This window comes from Colletotrichum orchidophilum, assembly GCF_001831195.1.
Source record: "Colletotrichum orchidophilum strain IMI 309357 chromosome Unknown Scaffold_102.1, whole genome shotgun sequence".
Taxonomy (NCBI): Eukaryota; Fungi; Ascomycota; class Sordariomycetes; order Glomerellales; family Glomerellaceae; genus Colletotrichum; species Colletotrichum orchidophilum.
In genome coordinates this window covers 144,885-171,897 of record NW_019173058.1, presented here as the reverse complement: position 1 = coordinate 171,897, position 27,013 = coordinate 144,885, and the positions used below count along the sequence as shown (strand labels likewise).

The 27,013-nt window shown below is 54.2% G+C and overlaps 6 protein-coding genes across 6 annotated transcripts; 5 read left to right on the top strand and 1 right to left on the bottom strand.

The window, feature by feature from the left end:
- Positions 1-6,305: 6,305 nt before the first annotated feature.
- CORC01_10399 (uncharacterized protein) lies at positions 6,306-6,473 on the top strand (the record flags this gene model as incomplete). The annotated part of the gene is made up of 1 exon (XM_022622027.1): positions 6,306-6,473. One exon carries the CDS (start codon positions 6,306-6,308, stop codon positions 6,471-6,473), a length of 168 nt encoding a protein of 55 aa, XP_022471515.1.
- A 3,124-nt stretch (positions 6,474-9,597) lies between these two features.
- CORC01_10398 (uncharacterized protein) lies at positions 9,598-10,059 on the top strand (the record flags this gene model as incomplete). Its single annotated transcript, XM_022622026.1, has 1 exon — positions 9,598-10,059. The coding sequence occupies one exon, from the start codon at positions 9,598-9,600 to the stop codon at positions 10,057-10,059; it is 462 nt and encodes a 153-aa protein (XP_022471514.1).
- Positions 10,060-12,496: 2,437 nt separating this feature from the next.
- CORC01_10397 (uncharacterized protein) lies at positions 12,497-13,343 on the top strand (the record flags this gene model as incomplete). Its single annotated transcript, XM_022622025.1, has 2 exons — positions 12,497-12,654; positions 12,827-13,343. 2 exons carry the CDS (start codon positions 12,497-12,499, stop codon positions 13,341-13,343), a joined length of 675 nt encoding a protein of 224 aa, XP_022471513.1.
- A 672-nt stretch (positions 13,344-14,015) lies between these two features.
- CORC01_10396 (ubiquitin-conjugating enzyme) lies at positions 14,016-17,785 on the top strand (the record flags this gene model as incomplete). The annotated part of the gene is made up of 11 exons (XM_022622024.1): positions 14,016-14,062; positions 14,136-14,230; positions 14,310-15,178; positions 15,249-15,306; positions 15,442-15,489; positions 15,656-15,951; positions 16,020-16,329; positions 16,486-16,726; positions 16,818-16,856; positions 16,999-17,522; positions 17,634-17,785. 11 exons carry the CDS (start codon positions 14,016-14,018, stop codon positions 17,783-17,785), a joined length of 2,679 nt encoding a protein of 892 aa, XP_022471512.1.
- A 241-nt stretch (positions 17,786-18,026) lies between these two features.
- CORC01_10395 (ribokinase) lies at positions 18,027-19,016 on the bottom strand (the record flags this gene model as incomplete). The annotated part of the gene is made up of 1 exon (XM_022622023.1): positions 18,027-19,016. One exon carries the CDS (start codon positions 19,014-19,016, stop codon positions 18,027-18,029), a length of 990 nt encoding a protein of 329 aa, XP_022471511.1.
- Positions 19,017-21,067: 2,051 nt separating this feature from the next.
- On the top strand, positions 21,068-23,229 carry CORC01_10394 (cytochrome P450; the record flags this gene model as incomplete). Its single annotated transcript, XM_022622022.1, has 10 exons — positions 21,068-21,302; positions 21,368-21,500; positions 21,569-21,757; positions 21,807-21,955; positions 22,020-22,135; positions 22,187-22,330; positions 22,396-22,562; positions 22,628-22,708; positions 22,793-23,086; positions 23,148-23,229. The coding sequence occupies 10 exons, from the start codon at positions 21,068-21,070 to the stop codon at positions 23,227-23,229; spliced, it is 1,590 nt and encodes a 529-aa protein (XP_022471510.1).
- Positions 23,230-27,013: the final 3,784 nt, after the last annotated feature.

The following is a 27,013-nucleotide window of genomic DNA, read 5'->3' as shown; positions in this document are numbered from 1 at the left end:
TACTTATCCCCTCTTTCAAAGAGTCATATCGTGACATGTCGGCATCTTACTTGCGCGCGCCTGGTCACTTGACGATGCATCTTACTCCGCAGCAAGGAGGGTTGTGTTGCGCTAGCAAACAGTCAGCCTGTTTGCTTGCTGTCCTGTTCAACAACAATCCTGTTGCCCCGGTTCCTGCTCTCGGCAGGCGTTTCCGCATCCTGGATTTGCCCACTCAACCGACACACGTCGGCATCTGGAGGCAGACTGATTGGATCGGCGGACTCACGTGCTTGTTGTACCTTGCCGTCCTGTAAGTGACTGAGGATTGACGTTGTTCTGGCTTGGCCCGTAGGATATCTGGACTGTATCCGTAGTTGCAGTCGTCGACTGTTCCCGCACTATTGGGGCAGCACGAAATAACCCTGGTGTCACTTTGATTAATAGCGACAAGTGGGCGATGGAGACGAACCAACGGACTGGGCCAGCATGGGCTGGGTAGGTTCTGTACGAATACCTAAACCAGGCCGCAGTATTGGCCCTCCACCAGAGGTCCAGAGGCATCCGTCGTGTCAGTGAAGTTGACAACACGAGCCGCCAAATGAAGCAGCCGGGGTTGTAATGAATGGAAAAAGTCTTTTTTTCTTCTTTGACAGGGTTACGCAATCCTGGTCCGTCGGCCGTCATTTCTCTGACCCTGGTCGCAGAATCCTCGCTGACAGATCTCGCATTACCAGTCACTTTAGCCTGCCAACCTCCTGTATCCGTAGAGTGCAGACTGTTGTAGCGAGGCGAGGCTGTCTAAATGTCGCTCCGGGTAGCTGCCGCCGTTCATCATGCCGACTGATTTTCTTCCCAATGCTTCATAGGGGTCCTGGTTTGCCCGGCATTGTGCAGCAACGCTCGGACTCGGCGGTCACAACTCGTCGATTGAATAGCTTGTCTGGGCGTCGCGGAAGCCGGACCGGTAGGTGATGGTCAGGAGGGTGCTAGTTGCGAACTTGCCACTCCCAAAATTGATGGTCCATCAGACAAGGTCAAGGGGCTGAATGCCGGCGCAAAGTTTGAGAGTTGCGGAAAATGAGGGCGCGGTTGACGAAGATTGCGGGCTTGGGCTCGAGCTTGGGCACAGCGACTGGTTTCGAGCCAAGTGCGGCGTGCGGCGTGCGACGTGCGACGTGCTTGTTGTGTTCTGGAGTCTGTCTTCCTCTTGCCCCCCCCGTCGGTACCGCTGCTTTCCACTGTCGAGCCCAGAAGCGAGGTCTACCCCAGTTTGTACTGTTGTACGTAGCGCATGAGTACCCGTACGAATGCAATGGATTGGCGACGGCTGGTCCCTGTTCAGAACCATGTGGCAAGGCTGGTACTCTTCCCCAAGCTGCATCATCGCTCCCAGAATCTTCCTCCACCATGGGACAGGTGAGCGCCTCTGCCCAGGCGCACTTGACCACTGGTCGGCAATACTTCGGTAACCCTATGCGAAGAGGATGGCTTCTACGCGGTAGTGACGGGCGATCCGCTCGTGGTGTCGTGAACTTCCCATAACCATTGAGAAATTGTTGGCTGAACTCATTACACTCATTACACTCATTACCCAACAGCAGCCGTACCGGCCGTTTCGTGCCGGGGCTCTTGAGCCGGAAGCCGGAATACCTCTTCCTTCAATCCCTTCTTGGAAACAGAGTTTGCCATTTGCCATTGTCGGCGATCTTGCAAGTTGTTGCAGCGGCGTGGGACTGTTTTCTCCATATACCTTACTGCTCATCCCCCCCTCCCCCAAAATAAGACAAGGAGTGACCGGATAGCATCCGCGCTTTCGCCGTTGGTGAACCCAGTGCTACCCTGGCGCAGGGTAGACATGGCAGCATCTGTTATCGTGCAATTTGCGAGTGATGTCGACCGCTGAAGAAGAAAGCTGAGTCTTGGGTACTGTGTGGTTAGAGACCACGAGCACCAACAAAAGTCGGCCCGCAAAACGAAATGGCGGTGATCCTCTTCCAGGAACATCGCAATCAGGGAAATTGGCTTTCGTTTCCACGCTAGGTCAGGGGTTCCCAGTAAAGTATCCCATTGAAGCATCCAAGCACCCCCATACAACCGTCCCTCTGGGCCCTGATCGGGCGAGTGCCGGAACCGGTGCCGAAACGCCAGGTAGCTGGTTCTGAGAGTGTATCAGTGCACAGGTAGCGTGTTGTACTGTGTATCCGGTTCGCTCTCGCCTACCCCGTCCCATTTTTCCATTGCCTGAATGTTTGTCGGTCCCACCGCCGACTATCATCATATCAATCTTTTAGCAGAAAAGATCGTTTCCAACCATTAGCGGATGATTAAAAAAGCATAGAAAGGTTACAAAGTGTACCAAGCGACTCACTTCTTCCCCATTCAGCAGCGGGCTCAGGGGGGAGTGCGGATACGATAGACTGTTGCGTCTCACCTCGAGCGTTTCTACACTACAGGAATAGAAAATAGTTCATGGAGCTCTTAGAAGCCGTGCCCATATCGACCTCTCGCCTGGGGAACAGGGCGAGTAGTTAAAGGCAGGGGGCAATCATGTTATGTAGGTGTGTAATGCAGGTGATTCTCAACTAGACCTGCGAAGTTCAACGGTAAGTTGACAGCTTGACTTTGTCGTCGCCAGTCGATGTGCCAGCTCAATCGCACAAACTCTAAAGAAGTCAATGTTCCTCAGGTAATAGTGATCAATTCACCGCTGTAGACTTCCGATAGAACGTTACTCTGCGAATGAGTCAAATCTGGAATATGTCGCCTTCAATTATTAGGGAGCCGATGTGATGCAGCAACCCCCGGCTCCAACCTCGCTAGGAACTGGTGATCGAGGAGACGACTGATTGGTTGGGATCCGGTCCTTTACAAACTGCTGTTTTCGCAATCGTATGACGAGCAGTCTTTCAATTACTAACATTCGTAACAAGCACCTCATCTTGCTATTTGGTGCTGGTTCGGAGCGAAAAGCACTACCGGCGAGCTCGTTGCAAAACCTATCCGAGCGGCCAACGGTGTAGGTACGGAAAAGTACGCACCCTCGCTCTTACGCAATGTTCTCAGGACCCGGATGACCGGATCTCAGGGGTAGTGGAAAGTCTCCTAGCCCTTCGCCACGCGGCGCTTGGCGACCCATCAAAGGGGAGCAGCCGAATGGCTGGGGATGTTCTCCCAGCTCTCCCTTGACCGAGCCTAGCTAAATTCGCGTGTAGTCAGGATCCAGAAAAGGGGTGGTTCACTTCCGATGGGACGGCCGGTTTGGAATTGTACAACCACATGACCTGTCAAAGTCAGGAACGGGGCTCGCTAGTTGAAGCAAGGCCAGGATGCGTCCCTGCTTGAAAGGCTGATCATAGAACCTTGACTTCTCGTCGTCAGTTTCAGAATCATCTTCGGTCTTGCCGGGGAGGGATCCTGGTGGCTACCATTTCGTCTGTATGCCGATGCTTCGAATTCTTCTGTGGAACCTTTGGAGCTTCTCTCCCAATTCCTAAATGAGATGGAGTGGGCTTTGAGTGATCCCCCACTACGCGTTTCTGTCCTCGGTTCACAGGGGTGGTGTGGTGTAATTAGTTGGCAAGACGGTGAGAGAGGCAACGAGGCAATTCTCGGGTGTTTTGAGTGCGGGCTGCGTTGTCGGCAGGCCGGTTATCTGGTGTTTGCTTAGCCATGGCCGGCGATGAACAGTGTAGAATGATGGATGGCACACTTCGGTTGACGGCTAGATAAAGAAAGTAGCATTGGTGATCAAATGGCGAGCGAATCAAGGCATCCTTATCTCATGCCTTGATCTCAAGCGCTGGGCAGCAAGTTGCAGTCCGGTTGGGTGGGAAGCCCCGCGCACGCGGAGGTGACGACAATGTCAGAGACCTGCCGCCCGGCGCTCTAGAAGTTTCCTCAACCCCGGTGGTATCATCTCGCTCTGGCGGCGCTGGTTCTGTAGTCTGGGTTGCTGGGTTCGGGTATTCCTGGTAACCCGGGCTGAGTGGGGGACGACTCGGACGAGAGCAGGGGGTGCTCCCAACGGCCGGGTTGGTTGCGAAGAGGAGCAATTTCAGGGTCAAACAAGCCCGTGGTTTGCAGCAAATTTACACTACCAGCACGGGGGAGTGCCATCCGCTTGCCGGGCGAATCACAAGACTGCGTTTCCCGACGTTGATCTCCTCGCGTAAAGGCGAGACGACTTCCAAGTCGAAGAGGCGGCGGCGCGAGCACCAGTCGGAGCACGAGCGGAGCACCAAGCTTTGTTGCGTAAGGTATCCGTAGAGGAGGACGGAAGCATGCCACGATGTGGTGTCCCGTCCCTCCCGTCCCAATTGACTGGAAACTGCGGGCTGCATGTATCAATGCTTGCATCGAGGCCTTACCTACTATGTACTCTACGTTGTGCGCAACAAGGAGCGTAGGCGACACTGGAGCCTGGAGCAGGCGACTACTGCAACTGGGGAGAACCTTACCTAGGTATTGGGGTGCAAGTATATTCGAACAGGTGCCCTTGTATCAGCAGTCCGCAGCCTGCACCGTGAGCTCTGCATGTAGCGCTCCAGATGGGGTCTGATGCCATGACGGACGGGTGGTCAAATCGGCGTGTCTCAGCCCCGACAGGCTGTCTGGTCTGTCTTCTCTGTCGTGCCAGTTGTCGCCGATGCGGAGGGTCTGTCTCAATTGTGTCGATGGTCGATTGACTTTCCTGGGGCGACAACTACGAGGGGGTGTGGGCCGATAAGAATCGGTCAAGACTCGAGCATGAAGAGATGGCCGCGACCACACCGGTACAAACAACGGAGACCCGTTGACTTTGTTCTCGCCCAGTCGTCAGCAGGTGAGTTGTGGATGGCATGGTCTGAGACGGTGGATGGATGCGGTTGGCGAAAGGAAATCGATGAGCGGAAAAAGGAAGCGTGCATCCAAGGGTGAGATTGGCGGTGGGCGTGATGCGCGAGCAATGATGGAGGATTGACCGAGACTGACGGCGTTGCTTTTTCCTCTCTGGGCAACCAGGCAACCTGGCAAGCCGTAAGCGTGCCGGGTTGCTTCCTTTTTTCTCCGCCCTGCCCGCTTCTGTCGTGCCGTTTGTCGTTCTGCTTCTGTTGCATAACAGGCCTCTATTTCCTTCTGGGCTGTGGCTGTCGATCCGAGATGCGCCTCTATGGGGGGGATTCTGAAGTTGGATGCAGTCGGTGAGGCAACGGGTTCGACAGGGACGGCAAGAGACCCCAAAAGCTATCCGTACGCACGTAACGTCCAGTCCTGACTGATTCTGAACTTTTGTCTGCCTGGACCTTCCATTTCCACGTTGCTTCTTGTGGGCGGGCAGGAAGCTCACAAACTTAGACACGCAGACAGTAGAACGTGCAGTTACGCAATCGTAGCTGGTACGGGGTCTTGGTTTTTTTCGGGGTGCAGCTGCGCCTGTGTCTAGGTATCCTCAGCGTGTAACTGCACAAACGTATCTGGGATTGAGAAAAACAAGAAGGTAGCAGCACATCTTGCCTCGTATGGTTCATGCTCCGCGAGACAGAAGGACGGAACGCACAAGGCGAAGATCGTGGGTCGTTGGGACCATGTGTCTCGAAAAAGCAAGGAGCATACTACAACCACATCAAGGTAGCTAAGGTAGCTAAGTGCCTACCTTGAGGACGGGAAGCAGTTAGCAGAGTCTCAACCCATGTTTGGCAGAGGTACCTTGGCTGCGGTAAGGTACCTTAGGCTGGGAGGAGGCACCTTCCCTACTTCCCCCCAAGATCCCCTTCCCATGCTTTCTCACTTTACCTTACCTAAGACATGGGGTAAGCCGATGGAAGTGGGCAAGCAGGCATGCAGGCAAGGTAAGGTAGGGTTCCTTAGGTAGGCACGGGGGACTCTGATAAGCCAAGATGGCAGGTACCACCTAAGGTACCTAACCTCACCTTACCTTAGGTTCCTTACCTCGGTACTTTACCTTGAGGTATACTTTAGTCCAGATGATTTTGACCGCATTTTGACCGCACTTTGACTGCATGTCCTTGTTCTAATTCTAGCCAAGGTCTACATCTTTCTCCCGTTTCTCCGTTCTACAAACGCTATTGATATAGGAACACCTATGTTCCAGTGCGAACGGCGTGGGAAGAAGCATCCGGTGACGGAAGTGTTCGTCGGCAACCTACTACCAACAATGAGCCAAGCTAGCTTACCTAAACTTGAGTGCAGCTTGCGAATGCCCTCAGAGGTACCTACCCGCAGTCGGGATTCTGTACTAATACTCAGTCCTCCCCAATGTTCGCTCCACCTTCCGACTTTTCCCTTCCCGCCTGCAGCATGCCGCCTCATCTCGATGCCTTAAGATGATCAGAAATGAAAAAATCACTCGGTGGGCATCAGTTGCTGCAGGATCCGGCTGCCTTCTTCCTTGTCCTGCAGTCGTTCGCTTTCCTTTCCATGCTTGTGCCGTGATGGGCGCTTGCTTATCATCCCTACATTCGCCAGCTGCTCGGCAAATGTCAATAAGCTGAGACCTCTGTCCGGGGGGGGCAACTCGTGATCTGCATCTGTCATATCACGAACTAATGTCTTGCGCAGCATCACCTGATCAGTCTTCCTTCTTTGGCCGCATCATCCAGTATCCAGCACGTCGCCGCATGCTGCATGCCGCTCTCCGCCTCCCGCCTCCCGCCTCGATGGCCCGTCATTCTCTTGCGATACCTGCAAGGCCTGCAAGGGGACCTTCAGTGACCGTCGACTCGATGTGATGACGCTACCCAATCCCCTCCTCGGTCACCTTCACTTGCCCAGTCTCGCTTGCCGGCTAGCATCTGCAGGGCTGTCGCTATGCGTGTCCCAAGCACATCAAACCATCTGAAGCGGAAACCGGTCGTTGGTCTAACATTGCGACTCTTCTCACGTCGGGACTCGCATTTCATCCCGCACCTCACTTCACGCAGGCTGAGTTAAACCGTCCATCCTTGATTTGATCACGCTACCAAGCGCTTTATCCATAAAGCGAGTATGTGATACCCTTGCGCCGAATCCTGGCATCCGTCTGCATCAACAACAGCAGTCAAGTCAAATTTCCAGCCACTGGTAACATGGCATTTTAGCCCCCATCCACGACTGCTTCCTAGCAAATGGTCACGCTACCTCTGGTTGACAACGCCAAGACCAGCCTGCCACCCACCGGTATGCATCATGTCCATCACCGCCGAGCCGTTCAGGCGCTGACCTGCGAGATCTCTCTGCTGGGGTCGGCGTTTGTCGATGCTTTCAGAAGTTCTGACCTGGATCCGCGACGGCGCTCGCCTCAATCAACATCATTACATCCGATGTGGTACCATTTCGCATCATGGCACCCTTCCATTTGCTGCCCGCTGGTCACAAATCGTAGTTGGTTGTTTTGCTTTCCAGAGGCTGATACAGCTGACTCCTATTACCTCGACTCCATTTACGTGCTTTCCGTCTCATCATGTCGCCATTTGCCTTTACTAGCGCACCCAGGCGACATTCACACCTGGCCTAGAGGAACGCAATCGCTGTGCGGGATCCCACATGGCCGTCACAACTAGCCGCCTCATCAAAGAGCTGACTACCAAATTCATTCCGAACCTACTCTCGCAAACCTCGCCCGAATGTAGGCAACCCCTGCAAAACTACTCCCGGTCAGCCCCTTGTTCGTCTTTTAATACCTACCACGGCGGTGGTGTGTGATCCCTAGGCTGATACGGCAAGCACACCAAGACTAGAGCCATCCCGCTCGTTTCTTATTTGTCTTCATTGCCCCAGCCCATGGTAGTTTTCATCTGCAACATCGTGGGATTCAGGTGTTGCTATGACCAACTCATATCAGTTTGCTGTCGCAAAAGGGCACGATTCTCGTTTGCAGCTGTACTAAAGTACCCACTTCTCTGGGGCGGCCCGGTGCCGCCCACGACAAGTTCCCGCTTCAAAGACGCCCTAACCCTGGAGCACACTTTCAAACTACGAACGCTGACGAGGTTTTGCACATGAATATCTGCCGGAAATGACGAGGATGTCACAACCAAGGCTCCCTACCTACTCACTCGTTTCGAGCATCCCCGGTGGCACAATTGGCTAGCGCGTCAGACTGTTAATCTGGAGGTTCGTGGTTCGAGCCCACGCCGGGGAGTAGCTGTGGTTCAATCCCACTGTATGAAGGCTTGCCTACATCCTGCGATAACTTTTTTACCACTAAGCTGTCCAGCTTCACGTATGTACGAATGCTGTGCCGAATTCCAAGTGATGATGATTTGGCTAAATGGTAGTTAGGCACGCCATCGAGGTTTTGATAAATCTGGCTTATTAAAGAGAACTTGAACTCTGCAGGATTCCACCCTTTGACATTACCAGCATCCAACACGTATATTACTGTACGTACGTACGTACGTACGGCTGTATACCCGTACAATGCACCGCAAGAGGCTTCTTGATACCCTTATTGGCGCCTCTGCAAACTCCTCAGTGCAAATACGGCCGGCCTTTGATGATTGGCTCCATATCTACCTTACGGGAAGGTAGTAGGGTTGTATGCTATATTGTTGCCCACCGGCCTGGGCCTCATTTGCGGAAGGTGTACGGATACTTTGTACGGGAATAGGTACCTCTTCTCGACTACGACCTTGACCCATGCTGGCGGGCATCAGCTGATTCTCACCAAGCTAAGCATCTACCATTAAGCCCTGTCGTTGCCCTTTTCGAGCGCTTTCTTTTGCTACCAATGACTAATGATTGGATCCAGCGTGCCCATCGGCTCAGGGACCCTTGTCCAGACACACGAGAAGTATTCACCTTCGGTCAGTCGACTCACCGACTCGGTAGGTCGCCAGATATGGGATTTTGTTTTGTCTGGGAAAGGGGTTACTTCTCCACCGCAGAAATACTAGGTGGGAAGCCTTAAAGCTTGACTCCTACATTGGGTTCTGCGCGCGCGCGCCCCTGGTAAGTTTTCCCCGTAATCGATATATGACATGTCACCTACCAACTGGTTACAGCCCTGTAGATCTCTCACCGCCTGCAAGGCCATCTCCTTTCTTACATTGGCACCATGAGCTGGGAGTCTGCAGGGGTAGCCTGCGCCAGAGCCAGCAGGATGAGTACTACGTATGGGGACTCAACATCCTAGCCTGCTCCCCAGGAACGGAATTTCCGGGCTCGAACTGTACCCAGACAGGGCTTTAAGGTCTATTACACACGTATTTCTTGCGTCCAGCAAGCGTAACTTCAACACGTATTCTTCAAGCCTGGCAAGCTAGGCTGAGCCCCCTGGGGGAAGGGGCGGGCGGCAGCTTCGCGTCACACGGCTGTTGTCATGACCAGCCGTTGTGAAATGATCCCCGCAGCGCGTCTGAACAGAAGCGGCAAGCCTGGCATTGCTCGCCTTGCTCTTTCGCCCTGGCATCCGTGCTTTTGATCTCGAGAACTCGAATTGGCCGGCCACCCTCCATTGCGAAGCTCTCCTATGGTCGACAAGGGGCCCGGGGCGTCCGGATGCCTCTGCAATCAATATTTCATGGAAAACAACAAGGTGACGTTGCGGTTGCTGCGATACGTGGCTGTGATGGGTCCCACACCGGGCCTCAGAGCCAGTGATTACTTGCTTACACCGCTGGTTAGACCACTTCAAGAATGAATATCTACCCAAGGGAGTGTGAGCCTCAAGACTGGCGACAAGTTCCTGGGCCCTGCTCAAGAAAAGGTGGTTCGCCCGTTGACTCACCGAAATTCAGAATAATGCAGATGCCACGGTTGGCCAGCCCTAGGCAACTAACTTTGGCGGGCCGGGCCATAATAGCTTTGGAGCCACCTCGAACAAGGCGCAGGGGTGGAAGTGTTCTGAATTATCCGAGTCTATTCTGGAGCTCCTGTCAACGAAACTCCTCTTTTGGTCCCAGGATGCTGAAGCCCACGGAGCTGAGGCTAGGCTTTCTTCCGTGTGGTCACTCAACGGCACAGCACCACAACATCGCCGACACGTCAGAGCAGAGGACTGACGTGTACGCAATGGGCCATGGGGGTGTCAAAAACCCTTGGGATAGAGACGCGCGGTATGATATCATCGAGAAAAGACATTCTGATTTGGGCTTGTAACTTTGTGACAGCGAAGCTGGGCCACCTTCTTCCAACAGGTATCGAATCGCATGTGTCTCTGCTCGCGCTCTAGTACCCTCCCTCTCGTCCCCTTTTTGCATCTGATTAGCAGTCAGGAGGCTAGAGAGGAAGCACCCAAGAATATAGAGAAAAACATTCAGAAAGCATGGGCTGTCTGGCTGCTCTTCTGTTTGGTTCATCCCTCACATTGGCTTGTATCTGACGCTTGTATCTGACAACGGATGCACGTTCGGCAACCATCGGCCTGTCACTCTAGCACCTATTTCTAGCACCTATTGTATGAGACTGCAAAGGTCGGGCTCATGCACCTTGTTTGAGAATTGATCGCCATCAGTGCGGAAGATATTTGGCTGTCACAGCGGGCATGATCCGGGCAGACCAGTGTGACCTGCTGTTTTGACGTGGCCGCCAGGTTCCGGTTGGCCATCACCCAGCTGTTTGGGGCGGAACGAACCATGGTCGCGCCGTTTTGTGTAACAGAAGGACAGAAATTGCCCTTTCGGACGTTGCCGGCGGAGAGATGGGATGGGTATGGTGAAGAGGGAACACTGCATTAGCATCAAAGGACTTACCACGTAGGAGCGGTCCGATGAGCCTGGATCCGATCTATGTCCAGGGTAGGCAGCATCAAACGTCCAGTGAACGATAACACCCCCGGCAAGTCGAATGCAAAGCTGTCAGACCTAGCAACGTATCAACGCCTGCAGGCTCTAAGCCTCCAGACAGCCAACTGCACGTGGCACAATTCGACGGACCTACGATGGCAGGCCTCGATACCGAAAAGGGCAGGGCACTGCAGGTTGCGTTCACCGAAGCTCTCCCTGAGTGGCTGATGCATCTACTCGGTGGAAGCAGAAGCATAAGTAGCTTGGTACGTCGGATTCAGGTCTCCGGTACATCTTGTGCGAGGACGCGAATGCTGGTGCGGGGGCACGAAGACCTGCATCAAACGTAAGCTCAGCAAACACGGGATGCTGATTAGAGAAGAACAATGGAGGGTGATTCATGCCCAGTGGAAGGACCGGATCGGACGGGTTGGCGACAGGCAAGATTAAGAACATTGCTCAATCTATCCGGACAATGGTCGGGGGATACGGAAGAGGCTACCCGGCATTCGCCCCGTTGATGGAGACCGGAAGAGAGCAACGGCGAGCAACTTGCGTCGATGCCGACCTACTCAATCTTGCCTCGTGCGTGCAAGCTATCGAATGCTGTGCTGACGACGTTTGAGATGGTCACGGAGGACGACAAACGATGCTGCTAGGCGGCCAATAACATACAGCTGCCTAAGAGACCTACTTTGCCTCTACTCGATACCTGCCTACGGATACCTAAGAAACCTACTTACAATACCGGCTCAAAAGTCTAGTTACACTATTAAGCCCCATACCTCACCCCCTTGTATTATCTACCCCTTTCTTTACACTGCGCCGCCGGGTTTAAGAATAATTCCTGTAATTTTAAAATGCTATTTTAAACAATAAATTACTACAAAATTTATTTAATTTAAAATATATTTAAAAATGCTGTGCTTGATTGAAATAATAAGATCTTGAGGGTTTGTGGTGGGGTGACCTTTAACAGTGTAACTAGACTTTTGAGCCGGTATTGTAACTTACCTAGGTAGGTAAGGTATGTTGATTATACCGTGCGGAGTACTCTGTACGTACAAATAGTCTTGTCGTGTGACGCACGTGCGGTCTCCACAATCACCCGCACTGTGTGTAATACAAAGTCCGACACTGTATCTCGGTCGCGGTTCCATCACCGAGATACCTTACTCAACACTTTAACTCGCTCGGTTCGATCTGACCTGCAAATGCGTACGACGTGAGCAGATGAAGTAAAATTAGATAGCCGGGAAACACGAGGCGACTTCTGCCCACCCCCCAAGGCCATGCTATGACTACGCACCGAGTCATCCACTGATCGTGTCTGTTGGTCGCCGTTCCCCATCTGGTCGAGGGTGGCTTTCATCCAATGCTTGAGAATTAAATCCCCGGCCTTTACACTGTCCTCCAGCTTCTTTTGACAACCACCGCACCGGCCGTAGCTGCTTTCCACCACTCCGTACACCGCGGAGGGTCTAACGCTACCTTACCTCACGCTCCGCTCCGCTTTGCTCATTCCTGTCTCCATTTAGCCCATTTGTGGAGGAGGAAATAACGACAACCAACTTGTTTTCTCCCCTCTCCCGTTTCCCTCGGGTTTCACAACATCCCTCACACGCACCACTTGCTCGACTGCAACATCCCGGGCGCAAGCCACGAACCACGCACGCAGGCACACAAAGAAGAAGCAAGCTACATACAGCACGCGCATACAAACGCCTGGTCGCAGTGCAGCGCATTCGCATCGCATATCGCGCGTACCCCCGACCAACACCGACTGAATACCAGCATCACAAGGAGACAACATGGCTGGCAAGAAGGGAGCTGGCGAGAACAGCAAGAAGGCCGCCGGGAACGCCCGCAAGGCCGAGGCTGCTGCACAGAAGAACGCTGTCGAGGACGCGAAAAAGGCTGCCGCCGAAGACGCTGACTGGGGAAAGGGCGCCAAGGGAACCGCAAAGAAGTGAGTAAGAGTCACGGCTATGTTACCGGTAACCTCCTCGCCACAATGTGTTATGCCGCATGTGACACCACCGGCTTCCATGCATCAAGTTTCCCAATCTATCGAAATCTTCACTTACCCCACAGAGGTAACCCACCCAGTGCCATGGCTGACCACACTATTCATCGCTTAGGGAGGCGGAAGCCGCCAAAAAGGCAGAGGCAGCCAGAAAGAAGGCCGAGAAGGATGCGCTTCTGAAGGAGGAGGAGGCCAACACCCCCGGGCGGGCTGGACCGAAGAACAACAAGACGGCCGTCAAGAAGACACGTGGGCTCGATCTGTCACAGTTGGACGGCGATCAGAGCGGAGGCTCGCTTGCCGCGCTCAACGCCACGGGTATCGACAACGCCCTCGATGCCCTCTCTCTCACGGGCTCCGATAACAACGCAAAGGTTGACCGACACCCCGAGCGACGGTTCAAGGCGGCGTACGCGGCGTTCGAGGAGCGCCGGCTCAAGGAAATGGATGATGACGGCTCGGGCCAGGGCCTGCGTCAGCAGCAGAAGAAAGACAAGATCAGAAAGGAATTTGAGAAGAGCCCGGAGAACCCCTTCAACCAGGTGAACGCGAGGTTCGATTCTACCAGAGAGGAGGTGGCCGAGATCAAGGCGAAGGAGAAGGGCAAGATCGAGGCACGCCTCGGGAAATAATGGCCCAGTAGGAAGCCCTTCGAGCATGGCATCTTCCATCCACCCCGTCAGGGACATCGCTGCTTTGGGGTACTACATGTAAACGTGGCACAAAGATGCTAGGGCTGCAAGAGTGACGAACATTGCGTCTGGGATATCAGCTTTCGGATGTGAATAGATCATGAGACCAAAATTTTACCCCTTCTTTTCGGACGAATGGTAGTTATCGTGGAGAAGGAGTCCACGCGTCGATTGGTATGCATGGCGAAAACACGTTGCCATCCATAAGCCCTTTGGGCCTCGGGAATATCTTAGAGAACTCTGTCGTCTGCACCTCCTCCGTTGACCTTCCTATCCGCCCGAGCCGCCGGCTTTGAGCGACGCGACGGCCGAGATGACCGAGATCGCAGCACATGCCGTAGACACTTTTTTGGCGGGGTAGCTTGTGACGTACAGTGGAGGTGGGGTAAACCAGCGCTCTGTCATCGATAAGATAAAGCTCTTTTTTTTTAAGCGCGATAACGAATTAGGCCGGCAGAATGTCTTACCGCCTTTCCTGACCGCCTGGCTTCACGCATGAATGAGACGTCGTTCAACCGTCTCAAAACACTTCATCTCATCACGGCATATTCCTTCTCTCATTAAATCCTCCATTTTGATGCTTCGTAAGAGACTAAAATGGCAAGTCTCAGGATGGGCAGTATGCCGTCGTTGCGGCGACAGCACCTTCTGGCCGAATTGTAAGTCTCCCAACCCAGGCCATCGCCGCATGAGGTTTGATTAATCAGGTAAATGCTAACCCCTGTACGCCAGCGCCGGTCTGAAGCAGGCTTGTCCGGAGGGGGTCTTCGTAAGCTTAACGCCAGGAGACCCGATGCTGTGGTCCGGCGTCATGTTTGTGAGGCATGGTATGGAGGCCCCGGACTCAGTCATGATGAGAGAGACCAGAGTGGAGAGAGGAACGGGACAAGACTGAGACGTTCGCAGGACCTTACGCTACGGCCATCTTGAGGTTCCAGATCTCATTTCCTGATACGTACCCTCGATTACCGCCACTTGTCACCTTCTCAACAGACATCTTTCATCCTCTGATTACGCCATTAACAACTTACATGTACACTACCGATATTCAAGACAACGGCACCGTCAGCGCCACCGACGCAGAGCGCCTACCACCCGGGGGATTCAGTTTACGGCACGGATTCCCTGCTTGGTTTGGCCGGGGCAGCCGGAGCAACGCTGGTAGCAGACAAGTTAGCGGCCAACAACAACCGCCCGCGACTCCCGCCAGAGGCGGCGGTCCGTCCAGCACAACGTCAACGCCGGGCTCAAAAGCAACACCACTCGGCGGTCGCCCAGGGTACCTTGATACCTCTAGGCGAGAGGTCTCTACATACGAAGTCTTGCGATACATCCGGAGCACATTCGACGACGAAAAGGTGCTCGACTCGGTGCCTCTCGAAGCCGCGGGAAATCCTGGCGCATGGCACGCGTGGAGAACGCGCCAGCGGCAGGCGGGCAAAAGTTTCTCTGGTGATCTGGAGCCGCAAGGGAAGAAGGAGCAGGAGGGCGATAAAGCAATAGAGGCTGGGGAGTCTGTCCAGGAGAAGAAGGAAGAAGAAGGGGAAGAGAAGGAGGAGGCCACGCCGGCTCCACTGCCCGAGAGGAAGCCTTCCACCAGCGGGAGTGTTCACTCCATCGTTCGGAAACCCATCGGCAGTGCACCTTCTGTCTCTAGAAAGCCCGGAGAATGGAATTGGGAAGGCGTTTGGGAGGACAGGGTGCAGAAGGGCATCGCGGCGTCTCTCTCTGAGGCGGTCTTGTACGGGGCGACGTCGGGTGGAGGCGACGACCTGGTGAGTACCTTACTTTCTGAAGTGCTTGACCAACAGAAGAACGACAGATTGCTGACTCTCACCGTTACAGATCAACTTCCTTGCCATGGAGGAAGGCGACGTGGACTCGGTGAGGGAAAATTTGCTGCGTACGTTGGGAAGCGGCCCCGCGACCCCTGAAGGACGCAGAAGCATGCAGGGCGTGCCTGCGGCGGAATGAAGGACTTGACTCTGTATGACAGCGACTACCTCGAAAACTTTATGACCTTACCAACCTACCTTAGCCTGCATGTTCGTCTCCTCTGCCGCTGCCGGGATGCAGACATGCCTACGTAGCTTTATTCTCTTGTCTTTCACCCAAGTAGCCTTGCGACATATTCACTTCCAAAGGCCCCTGAACAATAAACTATCATCATTCGAAAACTTCAGAGATCATAGCGCACATTGCTTATCGCCATCTTGCTTCTATTATGGGCCTCTCACCTCCCGTATCTGTAGTTCTCATCGTTCTCGCAACCGTCATACCCATGCTCATCATCGCGGTTTTGCTCTCCTGCTTCATCTGCCGCAACTTCAGAGACGCAGCCGGCGCCATCGAACCGAAGCCGCCGAGACGCTGGTTCGGTCTCCGACGCGTGAAATCGAGCGACAGCACGATCACCAGCCTCGCCACCCGCACGCAAAACTACGCAGATTCGTGGCAAGACCTCGAGAGTCTCAGAACGTACCGGGACACGCCCACGCCTTCGATCCAGCACGGCATCCACGAGCAAGCCGGCTTCGCCTCCTTCCCGGTACCTCAGCCCACTTCTACGGTCCAGATCCAGCCGCCGCCCGAGACATGGCATCCCTCGAGGTTCAGTCGTCTGACATGGAGTTTCTCGCCAACGAGGAGAAGGACGGATCGGGAAGGAGCGCTCCCGAAGTCCCGCGGCCGCTCAAGGTTCTCAAGAGACTCGGGCGTGGTTCTGGAGGGGGGCGCCGAGGAGGATCGGACGGCGTGCGGAGACTCAGTGCCGAGACGAACAAGAGTCTAGACGGTCTTCCGGGGCCGCTTGATGAGCCTCTCGTGGTGAGGAAGAAGCGAGGGAACTACGCGATCGGACAAATACCTGGTTCGGTTGGGGTTGGTCAGGAACAATCTTCACCTGGCGGACAAACACAATCATATAGTGAGTCTTGGTTCAAGATCGTGTGTACAATTTACTCATCTCTTCCAGGACCACATATTTTGGACGACGTTGTTGCACATGCCATCCCTGGGCCATCAAACAATGGCTTTGAGGCAAACCCCCATTCATCGAAATACAACACTTCTTATTACTCAGATTCTTCTGAAGAGAACGCCATGTCTGACGTTTCGCTTGTTCTCGTGCCACGGATTTCCATCACCCCGGAGGTTAAGGCTCTTGACGGCGGCACGACAACTTTTTGGGTCGCCATTGAAGTTTCGGGACAACTATGCCGACCACTCAATGGATCAGCGTGCGCTGCAATCTCTTCCAGGGATGATTCAACCTTGGCCGACGGAAATGATAACCAACCTTCTGCAGGTGTGTTGAGATACCTGTTGGTGTTTCAGTGCTAATGTCCTCCTAGATCCTTTCCAATATGGGTGTATTCACAGCATGGACATACAAGTTGTTCCACTTGGGAATAGCTACATCCTTGAGATTATCCAGGACGAGCCTAAACAGACGTGAGTTCGGTCATCTGGAGGCAGTAGACATTGTCTGATTGAGGCGCAGAACGCTTGGAAATTCCGAAAAGATACTACTGCTTGTGCAACTTCACATCGACTCGCCTCGCTCTATGAGACAACCTGGCCATGCCAGACATAGATCAGACGAGCTGATTGATGACTTGGAATACCAGCTGGGAAGCTCCAACCTCGAGTATATACGCGTCCTGGTCAAGTACAATCACTCGGCATTCTTTTGCAAAAGTCGGTCTGGCATCATCGACAACATGACCGAAGCAGGCACGAGATTAGAGACTTTTGCTACGGCCGCCATCAAGCGACACAACCACCGGTCACCATGGTCTCCCAGCCGAGCCCTGACATATAACCCCATTATGAGCATCGTCTATGGTAGTTGGGAGCTACAGAGAGCTCGTAATGCGATGTACCGTATGTCAGCGCGGCCATCAACACCGCCAAGGCTTGTCGAGGTACTATCCAGAATGGACCTGTCAGAGGAGGACAAGCCAATGGCCATTCAGACGCCTCCGGTAGTTCCCAGGCGGGAGACAAGTCTCGGCAAAGACGCGATAGTCAGGCAGCCAGAAGCACTGTACAAAGGGTGGTCTCCAGGGCATCGGAGGACGTCAGCGGTGGACTGGGATAGGCCCCGTGCGGGACAGGGTGAGCGGGTGCCATCAACTGCAACGTGCCCCGACGCGCCGGCAACCGGGGTCGGATTCAAAAATAGGTTTGCGCATCCTTTGACAACACTGAGAAGCCCGCGCTCGATAGGCCCGGGCGTCCTGAGAAGCTTGGCATCTTCCATCGCTGGCACCGGCGGTGACGGTCATCCTGCAGAGAAGAAGGGGGCGTGTGGAGGAGATTCGCTCCGCAGCCAGGGGAGGAAACCTTCCAACCGTTGGGGTTGGACGAGTTGGTGGTGATCAAGGGTTCAAAGCTTATACTTTGTTCAGTCTTGGTTTCGAGGGTTTGTAGACATGCACGCCTGTAAGAGTAAGAGTCGAATTAGGAGCAGTTCGAGATATGATCCGCCAATCGTTCTCTGAACTCTTTTTTGGTGCTGTCTCCTCCTTGACAGATTGCATGATTAATAACGTTTTTCTTAGTTTTTTGACATACTTTTGCTACGTTTTCCTCTATTATTTACTTTTACGCAGTCTCCTTTTACTGCAGCTCATCCCTCCACGGAATAGAGGTCTGCGCGCCCTTGCGCTCGACGGTCTTGGCCGCCGCGTTGTTGGCGCTCTTGATGGCCGAGGAAATGTCAAAATCTTCGCCCTTGGCCTGGGCGGTGACGGCGGCGACGCAGTAGGAGCCGACAAAGGTGTCGCCAGCGGCGGTGGTATCGACGACCTTGACTTTTTGGGCGGCAATGAGCTCGGCGGCACCCTCCTTGTTGGCGTAGTAGACGCCACGGCCGCCAAGGGTGATGATGACGTTGCTGACCTTTTTTGCCATGAACCACTTGCCGACGCGCTCGAGGCCCTCGGGGGTGTCGAGCTCGGACTCGTCGCAGCCGGAGAGGATGGCGGCCTCGGTCTCGTTGACGACGAGATGGGCGAGCCCGTCGTAGGCCTCGTCGGGGAGACGCTGTGCCGGGGCGGGGTTGAGGAGGACGGGGACGGAGGCGGCTTTTGCGGAGCGGAGGGCGGCGAGGACAGTCTCAAGGGGCACCTCGAGCTGCATCACCAGCAGGTCGGGCTTCGGGTCGAGGGTCTGGGGGAGGGAGCCGAACTTGTCGGGGGTGACGGCGTGGTTTGCCTCGGGGGCGAGGATGATGCGGTTCTGGCCGGTAGGCTCGTCGACGACGATGATGGCCATGCCGGTCTTGAGGTCGCTGCCGACGGCGATGCGGTCGGTGCGGACGCCGTGCTCGCCGAGGTTCTTGAGGAGGAGATCGCCGTACGAGTCGCTGCCGACGGCGCCGATCATGGAGACGGAGGCGGATTCGGAGGCGGCATCGTTGGGGTATTCGCGGGAACGGGAGAGCTTGGCGCAGGCGACGGCCTGGTTCGCGCCCTTTCCTCCCGGCGAGATGACAACAGAGTTGGACGTGAGGGTCTCGCCCGGCAAGGGGTGGTGGGGGACATAGGAGGTCAGGTCGATATTGAGGGAGCCGAGAACGGTGATCTGGGGGGTCTTGGAGGCGGCCATATTGGGCAGTTTGCAGAGTGAGTGTGGAGATCTCTCGTCTCGGTATTTGGTTTCTTGTGTTTTCCCCCCGTGATGATGTCTTGATTACACTGTCGTTGTCAAAGACTTCCTGAAAAGGCTGACAGATGTTTTATGATCCGGATCGTGTGGTCGCGAATCGGGTATCTGTACGGATACAAGACAATGGCGTCCTTTTTCGAGCGAAAGGATGCAGCTCGGATACTGAGGTGCTGAGATAACGGTAAATTGGGTGAGGGGCAGAGAAGAGGATGTGAGGCATTGGATTTTCCCAGCCGACGAACGGTAAGAGGACCCCGCCAACGAAGGTGGGATGATGATGCACTTGGCGGGGCAATGGCTGCCAAGTTCGCGGTTGGAGCGAAGTTCCACCCGACCCCCTGACTTCGCTCCATGCTCTCCCTACAATAGTACGTGATGGATTGACCCTAGGAACCAGGAGGGGTTCGGAAAGAGACAGAGATGGCGCATCTTTGGGCTGTTGGCATTGCTGGAGAATTCCCACAGAAAAACGCTGTGAAAGTAGGGAAAATGCAGGGCCCACAGTCGCTAGTTTTTTTTTCGGTAATTTGACATAGCAGCACAATAAGGCACTGGGCGGTTTCTCACAAGATGTCTACCTGTAGGGTGAAAAAAAGAGAGATCGAACCCGACACCTTACCTTAGTCAGTTAGAGAGACAGATGTCATCCATACCCCATTTTACCGTCACCAACCTTGCCGAAACAAAGCGGACAGACTGACACCTTGGGACTGGGAATCGGCACACTCACACTGTAAAGAGCCGAGCCGAAGAACGGAGCCACCTTTTAAGGAATGGAAGGTTAGTGGAAGCGTATCCGACCCCCTTACCGCTCATGCTCAATCCGATCGGGTGTTGCAATGGGACCTGTCAGGTCTTCTTTCCGTGCATACCTTGACCTTCCAGTCCGTCCGCCAGCCGCTCGCCGGGGCGGGATCTTTAGCTGCTGGGGCACCATGAAAGAGGGTAGGATCTGGACCTTTGTCCTTCAGGTTAATCCTTACCTAGCATACACCCTCCTCTTCCCTCCCTCTCCACCGGTCGTAGATGAATGTCTTCTAGAAAGGCATCCATCTTTTCGGCGCCATGAGCGGAATGGAGGGCTGGGCTGGGCTTGCTGTGCGGCACTCGGCAATCGCTGACACCGCCGGTTCTGGCACCGGCGTGAACCGACCGTCTGTTTCGTTCTGTTCGACACGTGGAAATGAACGACATCACGCCGGATTAGACTTTGAGGGTGCATGCGGCATGCCGTTAGACTCGATCCCCTCTTGTCTCCCACGCCCGCCACGCCATGCTGCATTTGGCACGCCGTCATGTTCATGTCTGGGCCCAGGCCGGGGTTGTGTTGGTGTGGGTTGCGAATGCGGCGCGCGTGTGAGTGTGTGTGAGAGAGAGTGTGTGTGGATGCGAAAAGTGTAGATGTCGTTGGGTCAAGATGGGATGAATGACTTGTGGACTTTGACAGAGAGAGAAAGAGAGACAGAGAGACCGAGAGCAAACACCAAGAAACAGGAGACGAAGAGAAAAAGACAGGGAAAGACACAGAGAGGACGAGAAGTGGACGAGAGTGACTTGCATAGTGCCTTCCCTTCACTCCCCTTCGCAGTGGAGGTACCTCACCGTACCTGCCTATCCTATCCACCTGCCTCCTTGCTGCGCTCCTGCTCTCTTCCAGATTGTCTGCGGTCATCTGCTTCTCTTGCTCGACACAAGACACCGTTATGCGCTCCTGGACCAAGTAGGGAAGGGCCGTATCCTGGACCCAGATGGACGCCTCCTTCCCGTGTCTTTCACGAATAAGCGGCTTCCTATTCACCGGTTGCCCAAGCTCCATGCCCTTAGCGTCGACTTCACTCTTCTTCGACTGAACCCCTTTGCTGGATTTCCATATCCGACTCCCAAACAGTTCTTCGCCTGATTCTCGAGTCTCTTTGCTCTTTGAAGCTTTGTCCGAATTCGCACCACCAGACTTTCCTCGCTAGTGGGCTCGGACGCTCAAACCCATCATCATGAACTTGCCCAACTCCCAAATCCCAATGGATTTAGGTCAAGGTACGCCAGCCTGGACCGCAGCAGCTGCATGTGTAGCTATTGTGCTCCTTCTCATCCTCATAAGACGGCGGTCATCATGGGGGCACCCGCCATTACCTCCGGGTCCGCCGGGCGAGTTTCTCCTCGGCCACCTGCGTATTATACCCAAAGAGAAAACAGCCGAAACATACGCAGAGTGGGCAAGGAAGTATGGTGAGTCCAGCTCCTCCCTCCTTGCGGCTTCTTCGAGGAACTCTCCATGGCTAATATAATGCCAGACTCAGATGTCATTCATGTCAAATCTCTTGGCCAGTCCATGGTGGTGCTGAACAGTGTCGAGGCCGCCAAGGATCTCCTCGACCGTAAGGGGGCCAATTACTGTGACCGGCCCAGGTTCACTCTGTTTGAGGTGTAAGTCGCCCCGACTTCGACCCTGAAATGTCTTGTTGGCATGCTGATGCAGGCTGTCCCCTCCGCAGCATGGGCTGGGGCAAGACGCTGACCTTCCTTCCCTTCGGACCCCGCTGGCAGATGCACCGAAAGCTACTGCAGACTACTTTCAGCAACACCAATGTCCGGCAGTGGTACCCTCTGCAGGTCGTCGAGGCCCGAAAGTCCGTCCATAGCATCATCGGCAGCCCTGACAACTGGCAAATGTCCATGAAAAGGTAAGCCGCTTCGTGGCTTTGATTGCCGTTCCTTAGCTGACGAGTCCAGATTCGCCGTTGCCATTGTTCTCAAGGTGAGTTACGGCGTTGACGTTCATGAGGACAACGATCCGTACGTCAAGATTGCCGAAGATGCCATGTATGCCACTGGAAACGGCGGTGCACCCGCCAACAGCATCGTTGACATCTTTCCCCCTGGTAAGTCGCGGATGGAAAACAATCCCAATTCTCGCTCTTTTAGTAACGATCGCCGGTGCTATAGCCCGCCATCTGCCCGTCTGGCTAGTTCGAGACTGGTCGCTAAAATTCGCGCGAGAATGGGGATGGGCTATACGGAAGTTGCATGACGTTCCGTTTGCTGTTGCTCAGGAAGAGTTGGTAAGTATATCCTCCTGGCCGAATCCACGCCCGCAGCACTAACAAATCAAGGCTCGCGGCAAGGACAACCCTTCCTTCGCACATAGATTATTGGAAACCTATACTTCCAACGCCAAGAGAGGACTCGACAATGAATGGTCACTTGACGATATCAAGGGAGCAGCTGGAGCCATCTTCATCGCAGGGGCCGATACGGTAACTTTGCTCCTCGAGGATGACACTCTGATGCTTGGTATAGTGCTGACTCTGACTTGCACCAGACTTGGGCCACCATTATCGTTTTCGTTCTGAGCATGGTCCTCCATCCTGAGATTCAAGAAAAAGCGCAGGCATGCATCGATCGCGTGGTCGGGTTTGATAGACTGCCGGATCTTTCAGACAGGCCATCCCTCCAATACATTGACCATATTGTTCAGGAAGTCTATCGGTAGGTTTGCTCATGATATTCTGGTCCAGGCCCACGTGGGATAGCTTCTGACGAGCAAGAAACAGGTGGTCGCCATTGGCACCGTTAGGAATTCCCCACAAGTCGCTCGAGAACGACGTCTATAACGGCATGTTCATCCCTAAAGGGTAGGTTCACTTGCCCCTCTCTCACCCCTCAACGGGACGAAAAGCTGCATGCTTCTAGAAGGAAGTACTGACTGATTTCCCCAGTTCTGTTGTCTTCTTCAATTTACGCGCCATGACTCAGGACGAGAGGGTGTACCAGGACCCCAAGTCTTTCAACCCGGACAGATACCAACCAGAGTCTTCTGGAGGTCATGGTGAACCCTTGCCACTTGGTCAGTTTGGCTTCGGACGCCGAGTCTGCGTTGGACGGTTTCTCGCAGAAAACAGTGTCTGGATAGCAGTTGCAACTATGCTTGCCACTCTCAGAATTGGCAAGAAAGTCGGACCAGATGGCCAAGTCATAGAGCCCAAGATTGCGTTTACCAATGGTGGAACCTGGTAAGTTGGTGTGCTGCTCCATAACCGTTGCAACTGTAAAAGTCTGACGTCAAACGGACAGTCATCCGAAACATTTTGAATGCTCCATAACACCACGCGGGCACAGAGCAGAGGAGCTGTTGCGACAGTCGGTTTCTTCCTGAAGAGCAAAGGACAAAGTGAGGCGTTCTAGCCCTTATGCCGATACACAATTGATAAGCTTCTACGCTTCGGGTTGATGAAACCGTGCACAGTAGAAATCTGGACGTTCTGAGCATGCATGGGAAATTCCTTGTAGAGCTCGTGGCTTTGAGGTCCACAACCTTATCCATTGACGGCTGCTCAACGTAGCCAAGCCAAGACCAAATGAACATTTACTGAAGCCAACATAGCCGATGTTGCATCTGGACTGACTGGAGGGGCCACGTCCACGTCAATAATGCGGAGCCTGACACCAATTCTGAACAGGATTTTTGAAAATGGGATTTTTGTCATCCAGAAATTCTTCTAGGCGTAGGGGTATTTGCCATCTATCTTTGTCGATCTTATCAACTTCAGAAGGACAAGCTGCAGTCGGATCAAGCCTGCGACAGGGCTCCTCTCGACGAGAGTTCGGACCCTCCCAGAGAGAGGTCTGATTGGAGCTTTGCCCATCACCAAGGGAAGAAATATCTCCTGGCCCCGACTCGACGTATCCAACTTCTCCATGAGTACGCATGACGGGTACGAGTTTTCGCTTCGTACGTGCCGTCATTCAAAACGACGGTGAAGAGAATAACCAGCGCTTGGAGAGAGTCATGTACACAAGCGTTTTGAGCGACGTTATTCGTCCTGTGTCAAACCACTGCATCAGCCATGTCACCCTCCATCCAAACCCTAGCGCAAGGGAGAAAGACGTGGCAACGAGTAGATACTCTTTGACGGCGAGAGGGAGAGATATCACGAGGCATCACGCAGTCGGCCACTGGCGAGACGCGAGCCCTGAAGACGTGGCAGACAGCGACAGACATTGCCATATTCTGTGCTAGCAGTGCCTCGATGGCCGAAACGCACCAAACCTTCAGGCTCGCACCGCATGAAGCCACCATCCAGCATTGACTATTGCGATGCCATTTTGAGGGTGTTCGAAATGCCCTATTGACAGGGTCACGACTCGCGGAAGTGGGAAAGAGCGGGAAGGGAGGGCTCTTCCTGCATGGAAAGATCTGGATCGTCAGGCGCGATGCAACGACTGAGATCTGGAATTACGCCAAATACGCCGTATAGAAGAATCATCGCAAGTCATGAGCCACGCGGCGGACTGGGATCGAGCCCCCAATCCTCCATGGGGGCGGGCTGCAGTCCAGGCGCAACGCTAGTGGCCATTCGCCCTCCATTACGGGAACTCGGGGTTCGTTCCCTTTGCCTAAATGGGAGATAGATGCAGCTAATAGCTTGCTTGCACACATTTGACGTCGGCCAAGTATGCGGAAGACGCGACTTCTGCATAATAGTTATCTTGACGGAGGAATACATAGCCGCCCAAGCTTGAAAAGCCGTCTCAGGCGTCTCGATCACTTGATGGGCAGCAGCGCGACTACTGAATTGCACAAGACGGAATTCTTTTGCTGGGCTCGGCTCGACGGTCACCGAAGCCATCCGCTCGAGCCGAGTCCTAGCCTGCAGGGACTAGATGCTGGCCAACCCGGTAACTGCAACACGTCCCGAGGGAGGTGAACTAATTGACAGGGTCTTTAGCTGTCAGAGTTTTGGTGAATGCTATACCTATACAGGCAGCTTTGCTTGGCCCGAGCAGGCCGTCGAACTAGTACGAAGTGCCGTCCGTCGGGCATCGGAGGCACGTGCAGCGGGGCCGTGAGACAAGTTGACAAGGGGACTCGGAGAGATGAGAGAGAGGACGAAGAAGGAGACACCAATCAAGCTGCAACGGCATGGCCAAAACCGGCGGGAGAAGAAATCCAGAAGAAAGCCGCCGAGTCCGGACGAAGAAACCCGACGACTTGGGCTAAGTTAAGGCAGTCAGGAATGTGCCATGGTGCATTTGGCAGTACGTTTGATGGAACGATCTCTACGCCGTCTACGCCGTCCCCCCAAAGAAGCGGCGACGGTGGGATGGGCTGAAAGCCAGGCACTAAGGAAAAAAGAACCCTAACAAAAGAAGGCAGCGGCGTTTGCGGACTTGTTGATCGACCGCCAGGCTGACACTAACGTAGGCGGGACATACCCTTCTCCATTGTTAGCTTCTCCGTTGCTTTCCTAACTTCAGATAGGTAGGGTTTCCCCGTGGGATTCTGACACCCGAAGCGGCGAAGCTTGCATTGGGATCATTTCAACACACCTCATGTTGGGAGGACCTTGGGAAGGGAGCGTAGAGTTCCAGAATCAGAGTCAGGCCCCTCACTACCTTGGGCAGCCAAGGTAAGGTGAAGGTGAAGGTAAGGCAGCTTGGGCCAGGCAGGTGAGGGAGGGGAAGGGGTAGTGACGGGGATTCTGTGCTTTTCAAGCAACTCAATAATTCCCACGCGAGCAAAACCCAATCCAGAGCTTGGCCCTTTTTCTCTCGAGTCTTTGCTCCCTTTACACCTTTTCCTCAGCCCTTTCATCGCTCCCCCAAAAAATCTTTCCGGCCCCGGCCAGACTCCCACAGCGACGTTTTGACACACTCTTGCCCCTCACTAAAGCTGCCTTCTTTCCCCATCTGTTTCGCGCTTGACGAAGTAAACCCCACTTGGGATTAACTCGGGATGGGTACATTGGTAGACTTGTACGTGTTTAAATCTTGAAAGACTTGAGAACGGGTTGCGAATAAAATTTGTGTTTTTGTGGAAAGGAAAAACAGCAGCCCGTGGAGTAATGATACCGGTTGTCTTGACTCTTGGGAACAAGGCGCTGGGAGTCGCAGTCCAGTTCCTTCACAACCCTCGCTCATCCTCTGCAACTCCACCCCTCCTCATCCATGCTCGTTCCCTTCCACCCCCATGCCGCCCCCCCTAATCCCGGTTGACTCTTCTGCCCGCTGCCTCTAACCTTTGGAGCGAAACGGTGCTTTCCAACTGTAGCTGCTGCTGCTGCTGCGGGGGGGCTGCGATCGTCATATCAAGGACCGACCTTCGACCGTCCGTAAGCATAACGATGACTCGAGCCGTTTCGGAGGGTGAGAGCTAGCATACGGGCGACTCGTAATTCCGACGTTAGTTATTGTCGCCAATCTGAGCCATCATCGCCTGTCAAAGCCACTGCCGCTGCCGCTTGCCGTACTGCCTTCCATATTGCACAAACTGTGCATCGCCCCCGAGGCAAAGGGACAAATCCATGAGCCAGTGTCCGTCCGCTCGTCGTCCCGTTCGCTTCAACTGCACTCTCTGACTTCTGCAACAAGTCTCTTCGGACGATCATCGTCCACCAGTTCCTGCTTCGTCTGCGCTCGTCAGTCAACCTCCATAACAACACCCAGAAGAAAAGCCACCAGCGCCTGGAACCAACGCAGCCCGGGCCGAATTCACCGAGTATACAGGCTCTGTGCAACAGCGCGGCAAAAACATCCCGACCTGCTTTCCTCCGCCCGCCTGTTGCAAGACAGCGTTCGATAACTTGGCCGTGGCACTGATACATCTTTTTGGGCACAGTGAAGGTTTTCTTCAACTGCCAACGAGGTCCGAAAGCCTCTAAGAAAGGCGAGTTGTTCTCCAAGAGACAAAAGCTTGGATTTTCGGGAGCCCCGCTTCGACGACCTGCCTTCGGTCGGTCCAGCCTGCCAGATCTCGCCCTGCTGCTCAATCGATACCCAAGGCTGCGTACTGCTGGGCGTACCTTCTAGAGGCGGTTGGCAAGCAACCGCGGAAGACCAAGTTTGGTGGTCGCTTCGCCCGGGATACCGCCAAAGGATCAGTGCAGGTGATAGCCGCCCAAACATCCTTCCTCTTAACCCCGCATCCAAGTTTCGCTGTC